The 13,153-nt window shown below is 41.2% G+C and overlaps 1 protein-coding gene across 3 annotated transcripts in view; it reads right to left on the reverse strand.

Moving 5' to 3' along the window:
- LOC106599307 (catenin delta-2) overlaps positions 1-13,153 on the reverse strand; it is a 105,354-nt gene that overhangs the window by 76,491 nt on the left and 15,710 nt on the right. For 2 of the 3 annotated variants that reach the window (XM_045714683.1, XM_014190470.2), the window contains exons 2-3: positions 11,398-11,531; positions 1,009-1,121 (exon numbers count right to left, since the gene is read on the reverse strand). In XM_045714683.1, the coding sequence (XP_045570639.1) occupies positions 1,009-1,121; positions 11,398-11,484 (200 nt within the window). In that variant the 5' untranslated portion in view covers positions 11,485-11,531. Of the gene's footprint in view, positions 1-1,008; positions 1,122-4,775; positions 5,065-11,397; positions 11,532-13,153 lie in introns of those variants that run through there. The other variant, XM_014190471.2, reaches the window with a different exon arrangement.

The raw sequence follows: 13,153 nt of genomic DNA on the forward strand, positions 1-13,153 counted from the left end.
TGACAGGGTTTTACCAAACACAGGAGCAGTTTAATCGTTTTTGATTGGGAATACAATTTGTAAGTCGCTCTGGTTAAGAGCGTCTGCTAAATGACTTAAATGTAAACGTAAATGTAATACTTTGGTATAATCAGCCTAAATGGTTCATAGTGACCCCACAAAGATGAGTCTCCACCAGAAAAATGTTGCACAATACACACACAACACAATTGTTACTGAGCATGCAATCAAGTTAGAGCATTCCATTGGTTGTCTGACTAGACAGACTTTCATAAATCCCACACAACATTTTCCGCTGCAGATTCTATTCAAAAGGATTCCACGGCGAGAGAGACAGAGTTTAGTGCTTAAGAGGTCAAATGGTTAATTGAAAATCAGAACGAGCTTCTAGCTCATTGTTTGTCTGTAAATTGAATTGAGAATTACAATAAAAGGATGACTAATTAGTTTGTGGATGAAATCCCTTCTGGGTTAAAGTATGTATACAAAAGAGATACAGAATATTCTGTTGTGTTGGCCCCTTGATGCCATAGTAGGCTATTATTGCTATTATGTGCCAGACAGCCAGGCGTGGTTCTTAATGTGTCTGTTCTGTTTTGAGATTGGAAAGATGTGATATTGGGGGATGTAGGGGTAAAACAACATGAACGTGTTTTCTTTTCTCCAATGTGAACTGCATTTTTCACACTGAAACAACAAAACCTGGCTGTTAATTCTATATCTCCACCCAGGTTTTCAGCAACCTTGCTGACTGACCCCCATATTGTTCCAAGGACTGTCTGTCTCTTATGGAAAAGCTCCAAAATAGTTTTTTCATCCCACTGAGCACACCTAATGAAAGAGACAGGTAGGGGGTCTGGGAGGTAGCACCACTCCACTGAACACACCTGATGAAAACAGGTAGGGGAGGGGCTGGGGAGGATGGGAAACAGGATGGCATCACAGAGGAGTAAAAGAAAGCAGAGAGGGAGGGAGGGAGAGCATGTGGCGCCACTCTACTGAACACACCTGATGCTACTCATGCTGCCGGTCTCAGATCCTAGCTTGCATCGCTCCAGTTGGGTGGCGACAATCTGCCGTTCAGCTTCCAGCTCTCGAGTCAGCCGTTCAAATTGCAGTTCCTGTCGAAAGACATGAAAAAGTGATTGTCAGTAAGCATACCTGTATTGTGCTACATAAGATATAGCTTCATGCAATTATGCTTAAGAAGATTGACAATTCAAATGTTTCAAAACATCCAGTGAGTGTAAGCCTAAATCATATACAGTGGGGTCCGAAATTATTGACACCCTTGAGGAAGATGAGCTAAAATTACTGTATAGCATAAATAATTCAAATAATTAGCGATATTGCATGCAAAAAAAAGAGGATATTATTTTATATTAATACAATTGCTCAGAGAAAGAGATTTTGTTGAACAAGTAATGTACTTTTTTTCTCTAAAAGGTAGGGGTCAAAATAATAATTACCACCCGTGTTTTCAATACCTTACCTTGTGAGGATAACGGCACTGAGCCTTTCTCTAAAATGTTCTATGAGATTGGAGAACACAGGAGAATCTTAGACCATTCCTCCATACAGAGTCTTTCCAGATCGTTGATATTCTTCGTCTGCGCTTATAGACTGCCCTATTCAATTCAAACTACAGGTTTACAATAGGTTTCGAATCCAGAGACAGATGGCCATTGCAAAATATAGATTTTGTGGCCAATGAACCATTTCTTTGTGGATTTTGATGTGTGCTTGGGGTTATTGTCTTGCTGTAAGATCCACTTACAACCGAGTTTCAGCCTCCTTGGCAGAGGCAACCATGTTTTTGGCTCAAATGTCCTGGTACTGGGTAAAGTTCGATGACGCCATTGACCTTAACAAGGGTCCCAGGACCGTTTGAAACAAAATAGCCCCATAACATTAAAGATTCACCATTTTACAGAAGGTATGGAGTTATTTTCTGCTTATGCATTCTCATTTTGACGCCAAACTCACCACCGGTGTTTCATGCCATCTGACCAACGCACCGGTTCCAATCCAAGTGCCAATGCCATTTAGCAAACTCCAGACGTTCACATTTGCAATGACCATCTCAGTCAACGGACTTGAAACCCATTGAAAACCTGTGGTTTGAATTGAAGAGGGTAGTCCGTAAGCTCAGACGAAGGATATCAAGGATATGGAGGAATGGTCTAAGATCCCTCCCAATGTGTTCTCCAATCTCATAAAACATTTTAGAAAAAGGCTCAGTGCCGTTATCCTCGCAAGGTGAGGTATTGAAAGGTAGTGAAAACAGAGGTGTCAATAATTTTGACACTACCTTTTTTAGAGAGAAAAAAAGTATTGCTTCTTAAACAACCATCTCTTTCTCTGAGCAATTATATTAAAATAATATAATTTCCCAGTTATTTGGAGCATAACTCAAATACTGAGCTATAGGTTATCTATTTTATACAGTAATTTTTGCTCATCTTTATCAAGGCTGTCAATCATTTCAGACCCCACTGTATATTCACATTTGGAGATGAAAACAACACTCATAGGAAAAAGGTGCTCTCTAGAACCAAAAAGGGTTCTTCAGCTGTCCCCATAGGAGGACCCTTTGAAGAACCCTTTTTTGGTTCCATGTAGAACCCTTTTCCTCTGACACCGAAAGCCCAAACAATTGTCAGAGACTCCAGCCACCCAAGTCATAGACTGTTTTCTCTGCTACCGTACGGCAAGCGGTACCGGAGTGCCAAGTCTAGGACCAAAAGGCTCCTTAACAGCTTCTACCCCCAAGCCATAAGACTGCTGAACAATAATCAAATGGCCACCAGACTATTTACATTGACACACCCTCTCCATTTGTTTTGTATACTGCTGCTTCTCGCTGTTTATTATCTATGCATAGTCACTTCACCCCTACCTACATGTACAAATTACCTTGACTAACCTGTACCCACGCACATTGACTCAGTACCGGTACTCCCTGTATATAGCCTCGTTATTGCTATTTTATTGTGTACATTTTTTATTATATTTTACTTTAGTTTATTTGGTAAATATTTCCTTAACTATTCTTGAACTGCACTGTTGGTTAAGGGCTTGTAAGTAAGCATTTCACTGTAAGGTCTACACTTGTTGTATTCGGCGCATGTGACGAAAGTTTGATTTGATTTGAAAAGAGTTCTACCTGGAACAAAAAGGGTTCTCCTATTGGGACAGCCACAGAAACCTTTTGGAACCTTTTTTTCTAAGAGTGCAATAACTTGTTGATGTCAATGGTAGACTAGGCAGACACTCTTATATAAAATGACTTCCAGTTGTGAGTTCAAACATTTTCGTTCTGGTCCCCCTTGGGAACATACCAAAAACCCTACCGTTGCAAGCACCATGCTCTACCAACTGAGCCACACTGGACCATGAGCCACATGGGGCCAAACAAAATCACAAATCAGCACCTTCGCAGTGTGCTACACCACTGCTTATAACTAACTATAAGTTAACTATAAGAAATCTAAGATGTGTCAAATAAATTATATCCAGCCCTGGCTACAGATATGCATTTGGTTTGCTAACTTGCTAGCTAAGTGGCTAGATGTCAAGATCAAGCTTCTTGGTTACAGCAGAGACATTCAATACCTTCCTGGATCAAGATCCCTGTTGTCCCTTGTTTTGTGCGTAAAATAAATAATAATTGCGCCCCCTGTGTGCACGTCCGGTAATACCGTATACCCTGGTATGGTACAGAAACAGTATGAACATCTGGATACCGCCCAACCTTACATCTGAGCAGCCAGTCTCATTTAGGGCGCTTTCACATATCCCCTTATGATCTGGATTCTGGAGCGTTTGGATCCGCGCTATAAAGCATGTGTGAAACGCAAATGAACCCTGGCGGAAATGAATCCTGGACCTGCGTGAGTAATGGGGCCAAGATCCAGGACCAGAGTACCAGTTTTTGTGACGCGGCAGCGCGAGTCGCGTGGAACTTTTTTGCCCATTGTAAACAAGCTAGCTCGCTAACATCACGTAGAATGTTCGTCTTGCTAATCGCACCCTGAAATTGTTATTTGCGAAAGCAAAAACGTATTCTGTCGAATTCTCACAAAAGCTCCAGGAAACCGAACCAGGGTACCGAATTTCATATGTGAAAATGCCCTTAGTCTCAGGAAACTCCAGTCAATACAAAACTGTCCACTTCTTTTGTGACAATGCTGAAATGAGTCCAGTGCCCATAAGGTCAAACACTCTCTCTAGAGCAGTTTATGTAAAGTCTGCTACAAAATGTATCACCTGCTATTCTGGGCAACCCAGAATACAAGGTCCACAGAAACATCCCATTGAACTGGATGAAGAAGGATCCATCCAACTCTTTTTAAACCGACTCTGAGCTATAGCATCAAAGAGCTACAAGTGTCAGTAGACGTGCATTTTCATGTACTTCTTTTGGTATAATAGTTGCATTTTACATAACTGTGTACATGCAAGCAACTGTAAACTGTTGCTATTGTCTGGCCTAGTTATCTTCCAATATGCATATTTTGCATAACTTTATAAACAACTAAACGTTGTGCTGATAAGATGCAGTAGGCTATATATTTGGATAGAAGAAGTAACAAAAATGAACCAGCAAAGTTGAAGTCCTTTTTTTAGTTATATCTGGGAGCAAAATGACAGAAGTCCATCAGAGTTCCAAACAACAAAATCACTGACCTTACTATTCCCTCCAAATGTAGCATAACAACCAAACACCTGTTACTGCCAAAAGACTATTGGAATTTAAGTTAACAAAGCCATACCTTCACATGGACCATACTTCAGAGAAAGCACCAACCACACATAATATCCCACTTTTTTCTCCATCCTCAACATGTCTAGAAGTTCTTCTGTCCTTATTGAGAGAACTCCATTAGAGAAAATGGCAAGCCCAGTAGTGACTGCCTCCAAGCAGTGAAGAATAGGAGTTCAGCCAGGCACAAAGGTCTCCATGGCAACAGAGAATTTAGAACCTCTTTGGCATTATTTATGCAACATTGCATCACAAAAGGACCCTCCCACCAGTCTGCCTGCCAAATCCTGCCGCTCTCCAATCACTCTTTTGACTGCTCCTCTCCTCAACACCATCTGCGCCCCCCGCTGAAAAAGCAGAGAGAGGGTAGCGGGCGGAGGTGGGGAGGGGCTGGGTGAACGGAGGGATGGGGAGGGAGGGGGGACAGAGTGGGGTGCTAATTGGAAAGCTCCAAAGACTCGCAGGACTGTGAATGTATATGGAAGTGTTGTGGGGTTGAGGCAGCAGAAATGTCTCCTCTCCTTCTCCCTTTCCTTTCCTCTGTCCCTCGTTTCCTGTCCTCCCCTCTCCTGGCCATAGCTCTGAGTTGTGCTCTCCAGGGAGAGACAGTGACTGTTCTGCCTCAGTGCCACTCTTTGGGCTGGGCTGCCTTGCTTAGAAGGTAGTACACAATACAGCAGCATGTCATAGCCAGACACGGTTTAAATATAGCTTGGTAAAAAAGACACAAGGATCTGCCATGGGAGAGAAGATAGGGCCACAGAGGCTTGGGATGACAAAGTCACAATTTGCTTCCTGTTACTCACCACTTTAAACACTATTTATTTCTAATCTGTATGAAAAATACATTTGGGTATATGATTGAGAAAAGTATTGAATGAAAGTACTTTTGTTCAAATGAAAACTGATAGAGCTCAAGGCAGTTGAGAGAGAATAGAGTGAATAACTTAGCTTTGCATATGAGAAGCTTTGTTATCTCCTCCCAAACAAATGTCTTTATTTAAATAGTCATTGGGTCAGTATACCAATTCTAAACCATGTTCAGAATTCGAATAGCCACACTTAAAGGGATAGTTCACCCAAATGACAAAATTACATATTGATTTCCTTACCTTGTAAGCAGTCTATGGACAAGGTATGACAAAAATCCATGCTTTGGTTTAGCTTCCCAGTCACTGTATCCAAATGCTAATATTTTAGCATTTGTGGCACAAATCCCATTCAAGTCATGGAACCGATATTAGCATTTTTCCAGCATCATGTCCAAATCATCCGAAAGTATCTAAAATTGATTGTGAAGCTCAACAAAGTCACTTATAGATTATTTGAACCTGATGCGCGAAACATTATGATATCGGTCGCATGACGAATGGGATTTGTGCCACAAATCTTAAAACATTAGCATTTGGAAACAGTGCCAGGGAAACTAAACCGAAGCATGGATTGCTGTCATACCTTATCCATATACTGCTTGCAGGGTAAGGAAACCAATATATAATTTTGTAATTTGGACTATCCCTTTAATCAGATACTGAAATAGAAAATATTCTGGAACTTTAAGACATGGCTAAATTTGTTAGCAGGACATTTCCGTATAATTGTTATTTTAAATTTAAACTTAATTTAACTAGGCAAGTCAGTTAAGAACAAATTCTTAGTTACATACTGTGAAACAGTGTAGAATACTCAGATTTTCAAATGTGTGTGTGTGTGGTAGAACTGAAGAACTACCCTCTAAATACTATAATTAACTAATTTAAAATGGGCAGACTGTTCAATTAAAACCTTGCCTGATAATTGCATTACAAGAAAATCAAGTATACTTCCAGCCCATTACCAAGGACAAGAAGGAGAGGGAGATGTATGCCCAATAGCTTGCAAACAGTACACCCCTGAAAACACCATTAAACCTATTTATTAGTTGGTAGAATAAATGACTAGGGGACAGAAGATGGGAATTTTGCAGCTTCAGGAAACTGTGTGGTCCTAGCTGTGTGGTCCTCAAGTATAATTGCCTAATTGTGCCCTGTGGTACCAAGACTGACATTTTAACTTTTTCAGAGGAGACAATTTGATTACAAAATGTCATCCTGGGTATTCCTCACAAGTTATTTTGGGGGTTTTATCCCATTTCTAAAAAGCCAGAGGTTAACTTAAGGAGTACAAAACCAAGGAACACCCTGTAACAGAATAATTGCCTGGTGCAGGATTGGTTGGCTGGAGAAGATTCTGGAAGTACCGAGTTCATCTATTCAAAACACCTACTGTAGGCCTACACAAACTATACCACACTCGTATGAAGCTAGGGTGTCCTACTAAACAATATTTAACTGACTCAAAATATGAAATATAGTGAAACAAGGTACCCTATTAAAGGATAATTGTATTAGCTGGACTTGAGTTGAGGCAGGAATTATGAACTAGGAACCTATGGGCTTTAAAATCCTTGCCTTAAATACTCCTGTTGAGACAACATTTCACTACTGCTGTGTACCCACTCCTCAGCGGAGTAACGCAGTGCTGGTTTTCTGATCTGTCTAATGCTTCATTCTGATTTGCTAGAGCAACTGTATGCCTCCACGCCACTCAAACTGCCCTTCTACCTCTGTCATGGTTGTCTGACTTACTCATTCAAGCCAGGTGCAGAGCCAAGACATTCACACAAGTTCAATTTTCACCGTTCATCCCCCTCGAGTCAACTGACAAAAACATACTGTCTTAAACACTTTGCAGTCTGAAACAAAGGAAATGGAAATACGTGAGCACTCCATATCCCTGTCTTATTCCCCAAAACACTCAAACTGGATACATATTTGATCCGTTTTAAAATCCCTTCTTATAATACAGTACTATGAAATGATAAACCCTGTACACGCAGTATCTGACATACAATTGGTTGAGTTAAGTCCCTGCATGACTGATTAGCTAGCCATATGTCAGCCCACGAACAATAACGACCCAGTCATCCATGAACCTCATATAGATCTTTACTATCTGAGCTCAACATTCACTCACAGTCAAGTCATGAGTCTCCATATTGAACCTATTGACTGGTATATGTTAAAAGAGCAGTACTGTAATACCCTGAATGCAATGTCTCAAAGAGTCAAATTGGGTTATTATAACTGCTTTTATTTATAAGCTGTGGCCTAGTTGATGGCAATTCAGTCTCTATAACTCTATCACTTTATTTGAGAATGTCCTATTCATTATAATAGTCTCCTCTCCGCTAAGCCCAAAGCAGCCCACATTCTAGAATGTTACAAATTAGAGTGACTGTTTCACAAGACTTAATCATTTCCATTCATTATTTCATGACCAAAGGCTGCTGAAATGACTTCACTGCATTTGTTTAAACATCCATTAAGTCTTAAGAGGTGACCATGATTTAAAAGTGCAGATTAGCATTCTCTCTCTTTCCCCAATTCAAATCATGTCTGAATATTCTAGCTAAATGCATTCCCCATATTGCTGTACAAATGATTGCCAGATGTTTGATATGCCAGCACTCTGAATAAGATGACACCAGTTTGCATTCTCGTCTTGCCCTCACGTATAGGCTATATACTACACATCAAATGGCTTTGGCTGGTTTCATTTGCTGTCCCTGTGGCCTGCTGCTGATCATTGTGAGAGGACAAAATGAGGCATCACACGTTGGCTTGTACATCACTACTTCAAACCATGGTCACTAGCAGATCCAAATGAGGCCCAATCATAAGCAAGCATGGTGGAACGTTAATCTAAATATCATTGGGGGCCAAAAACAACGTCACACCATACAGTACTAGAACCATCCCCAGGCTGCAGGTTAAAGTCAGGCCACCCCCCCCCCCCCACCCCAAAAAAGTAAATACACAGAATGTATCATCACACGTTAAACCTTTTGCTGACTGATGCTGTTTGCCATCTAGTGGTGGGGTCATAAACTATTGACCATAATACGTCATTAACACTGCCTTTCACTATTACACAATTGAAGGTACAGTATATTGTAAGATAATCTCCAAAACAGAAACTTTTCAGGAATTGGAAAAAAGTACCATATTTTCCTGCAGTCAAATGACCAAATCGTCCTCTGTTGGCCTCATGGGTGGAATGTTAATAACGTTTTCATAATTTACATAATTAATAAAAAATGTTGGGGGGCCGAAAATGTGGTGTTTCTATGTCAAATGGTTTTGTTATATTTCAGTGTTCTGTGATGTATAAAAAGTGTGATATTGAAATGTTCAGAGTACATTCAGGGGAGTTACTGCTTTCAATAAATGTTAAAAAGAAGAAATTGGAGTTACGAGGTTATCAGAGAGTGGCGACATCTAATTCCAAACATGAAACATGGAAATGAATGTAAGAAGACATGAAAATGCATATATTCCTAGTCGTAGAGCTTTTCCTAGTGTTGAACCCAGTCATAATGTTTAACCAGTGGTTGTTCACGCTTGACCTCCCTCCTCTCACTGCTCCACAATGCACAGGAAGAAGACAAATCCTAATTGTGCCCACCATTGAATAGCATCAACAATGAAAATGTCTGCCTTTTTATTTGTATTCACACAACTATCCTAACGCTGTCAACAGAAGAAAAAAAAACAAAGAGCTGTGACTGAGGTGCACCGGCTTAAATAAACGCAAGCTTGTGGAGGTCTGCACACACAGGGACACACACACACTCGTGCCTCTCTGTATGCAGGCCTTTAGGCTTTTATTTTTTACCCTCCTGATAGGACCATTAGTATGTCCCAGAGCAGCCCCATGGGTCTGTGTGATGTGTGGCAGTGGCCCACTTTACCATTCCACAGCTTGTCCTTTTCTCTCTTGCTTAAAAGAAAGAGGAGTGTCAGTGTAACCACTGTCATGATGCAGGGGATGGGCTCATTCCCATCTACACACATGCTCTTGGTTCTACTCCAAAATGGCTGCCTTCTGTGAGCTATTACAGGGGCTGAGTCACTGGCGTACTGGTGTTCTTCCATGCCGTCCATGGGAGGGGTGTGTCACTTGAGTGGGCTGAGTCACTGACGTGGTCTCCCTGTCTGGGTTGGCGCCCCCCCTTGGGTTGTGCCGTGGCGGAGATCTTTGTGGGCTATACTCGGCCTTGTCTTAGGACGGTAAGTTGGTGGTTGGAGACATCCCTCTAGTGGTGTGGGGGCTGTGCTTTGGCAAAGTGGGTGGGGTTATATCCTGCCTGTTTGGCCCTGTCCGGGGGTTTCATCGGATGGGGCCACAGTGTCTCCTGAGCCCTCCTGTCTCAGCCTCCAGTATTTATGCTGCAGTAGTTTATGTGTCGGGGGGCTAGGGTCAGTCTGTTACATCTGGAGTATTTCTCTTGTCTTATCCGGTGTCCTGTGTGAATTTAAATATGCTCTCTCTAATTCTCTCTTTCTTTCTTTCTCTCGGAGGACCTGAGCCCTAGGACCATGCCTCAGGACTACCTGGCATGATGACTCCTTGCTGTCCCCAGTCCACCTGGCCGTGCTGCTGCTCCAGTTTCAACTGTTCTGCCTGCGGCTATGGAACCTTGACCTGTTCACCGGACGTGCTTGTTGCACCCTCGACAACTACTATGATTATTATTATTTGACCATGCTGGTCATTTATGAACATTTTAACATCTTGACCATGTTCTGTTATAATATCCACCCGTCACAGCCAGAAGAGGACTGGCCACCCCTCATAGCCTGGTTCCTCTCTAGGTTTCTTCCTAGGTTTTTGGCCTTTCTAGGGAGTTTTTCCTAGGGAGTTTTTCCTAGCCACCGTGCTTCTTTCACATGCATTGCTTGCTGTTTGGGGTTTTAGGCTGGGTTTCTGTACAGCACTTTGAGATATCAGCAGATGTACAAAGGGCTATATAAATACATTTGATTTGATTTGATTTAATAGGCTACATCTTACTGCTGGTGAGGAATATCAGTAGCATGCTTCCATAATGTAACTACAAGCCAATTATATTCTATTGAGCACAATCTCTTATAAAACGGAACCTAGTTTTGCACATTCTACTCAATAACAATGACTTAGTTATTATATTATACAGAAAAATTATTGTGAGCGATAGCGACATTTCAAACGAAAGGCATAAGATTAAACGGGCCTACCCAAAGTCTCTATAGAGTCCCGTTATAGTGTCACCTGCTAATCAGTGTGGATGTTAGTCTGTCCTCTGCACCAGACACACACAGAATACAAATGGAACCAATTACTTATGTCTCTATACCTCACTGCACCCCTGCAGAACACTGACACATTTACTTCAACATCAAATAGGATGGATTTCAGGCACTGAACAGGATCTTATGATGAGAAATGTAATAAAGAAGCTGGTGGTGATGGCAATATAGCTGAACCAATAACATACTTCATATTAGGTTGCCATCAGTTAAAGGGACATTTAACTTGAAAACAATTTTTTCACATATTCTTCATTTGTCCCCTTTTGATACAGTCCCGCAAAATTGGGCATTCAAATTTCATTCAAGTTTTCACAATGTATTACTTTAAATCCCCTGATGCCTAAGATCAAGCATGAGCAAAAACGCTGATCACATTATATGTTTTGCATGGAGGGCCTTGGTCTCGCTCTGAAAGTCACCCATGTACGGTACACACAGAATTAACATGGAAGGCCTTACCTGTTCCTTGACAGAGGCCAGTATGGCCGACGTGGTCTCTGTCTCAGAGCCGTCTCCATTAGAGGCGTTTAGTACTGGGCTCAGCATGGTGAAGTTCTAAGAGTCAGAGGTTGCGTCGGGAACTGGCATAACTTCTGAAAGGGAAAGGATTAACAGTCAGCATTAGAAGGGGGACATCATCCACTATGGGAGAAAATGCAGAAATTGTTCAGTTATGATATCCATCACTTAAATATCATGAAACAGTTTGAATCCATTGACATTTCTCATGTTGGTTCGTCACAAATCACAACAAAATATATTACTGTATACTGTAGTTTCACTTATACCGCTCACAATTTCTAACCCTAGTATAATGAAAACTTTCTGTATTCAAGGGTAGTTTGCAAGGTAGAAAATCTGGATACAAATATACTAATCTGATTTAATAAGATTGTGGATATAGCTAACACTTGTAAACTATATCAGTCATATATCATAATCTGCCAAGTAATCATCTGGACGAGAGCATGTACTACTGATTCCAGTGTGTGTGTGTATGTGTGTAACAATGACTCTACCATCACTGAAGGAGAAGGGACCTAAATCTCCAGATAATCCTAATATAGTGAGAGTGCAAATAATGGCCATGACAACAACACAGATGACAGCTTCTAAAAGCCGATGAAAGCTTGTCAAAATTGATCCTTCCCATCCCTGTCTCTGTGCGTGGCAGTCACTAGATCACCCAGTCAGTCATGTTGAAGGTAAGGGAAAGTCGACCGCAGCCTTGGAAGCAGACAAGAGCTAGACTATTCTGGGATGCTGCCAAGCAACAAGCCCTGCTGGACACTGCTAACATGGCTGACCAGAATCCTTCCCTTGTCATCCATTTTAGTGTTCCTCTCTCCTGCTCGGTCTCACTCCCACCCCTTTCTCTCTCTCTCTCTCCCTTGACCTAGTTCAGTGCTTCCTCATCTCTCTTCCAGTCTGTGAGTTCTAAACACTGGCCGCTTATCTGACAGAATGTCTTCTCTTGCCACTGTTTCCTCCCTCCTGGGTCACCACACCTAATGTCATCCTCATCTTTCATTAGCGTGGACCTCTGCCTCAGTGAAATACTAGCATGATAAATGAATTTGCATTCAGTGCTACACAAGGATATTCATAGCAAGGGCTTTTAGAATTAAAGTAGGATTATCCTAATTGACTTATTTGTCATAAATAGTGAAAACAAAATAAATTCTATGTCCCCACCAGACGTTCTATTTTACCATCTGTGCAGACAGAATGGGTTGTAAGGAAACATGAAAATGGATTATACTGTAAGTTAATATGTCAACATACCCCCCAGGGCTGGGAATTGCCAGGGACTTCACAATAGATATTATCAAAATACTTACGTGCCAATACGATATGTATTGTGGTTGTCATAATTCTACACGTCTTGCGATTTGATACTGATTTTTATGTGATTCCATGGTCTAAACATATTGCTCACCATATGTCTGCTGCAGAGGGACAAGAGAGAGCCATGAGAACTAGTTTTGATCAGTCATGGAAATAAAAAAAGTGTGGAAAACAAATTGGCTCCCTATTTAAAAAGAATTTGGAAACAAGATGGAGTTTTGGTGCAGGTACAGACAACTAGCACAAAAATAATATTGCGATATTGTCAATATAATATCTTCAAAAATAATATCCCGATATGTAACTGTATCGATTTTGTTCCCCATCACTAATACCCCCTCTAAGCATCGAACGCCTTTTAAATTAG

Source organism: Salmo salar, chromosome ssa03 (genome assembly GCF_905237065.1).
Source record: "Salmo salar chromosome ssa03, Ssal_v3.1, whole genome shotgun sequence".
NCBI lineage: Eukaryota > Metazoa > Chordata > Actinopteri > Salmoniformes > Salmonidae > Salmo > Salmo salar.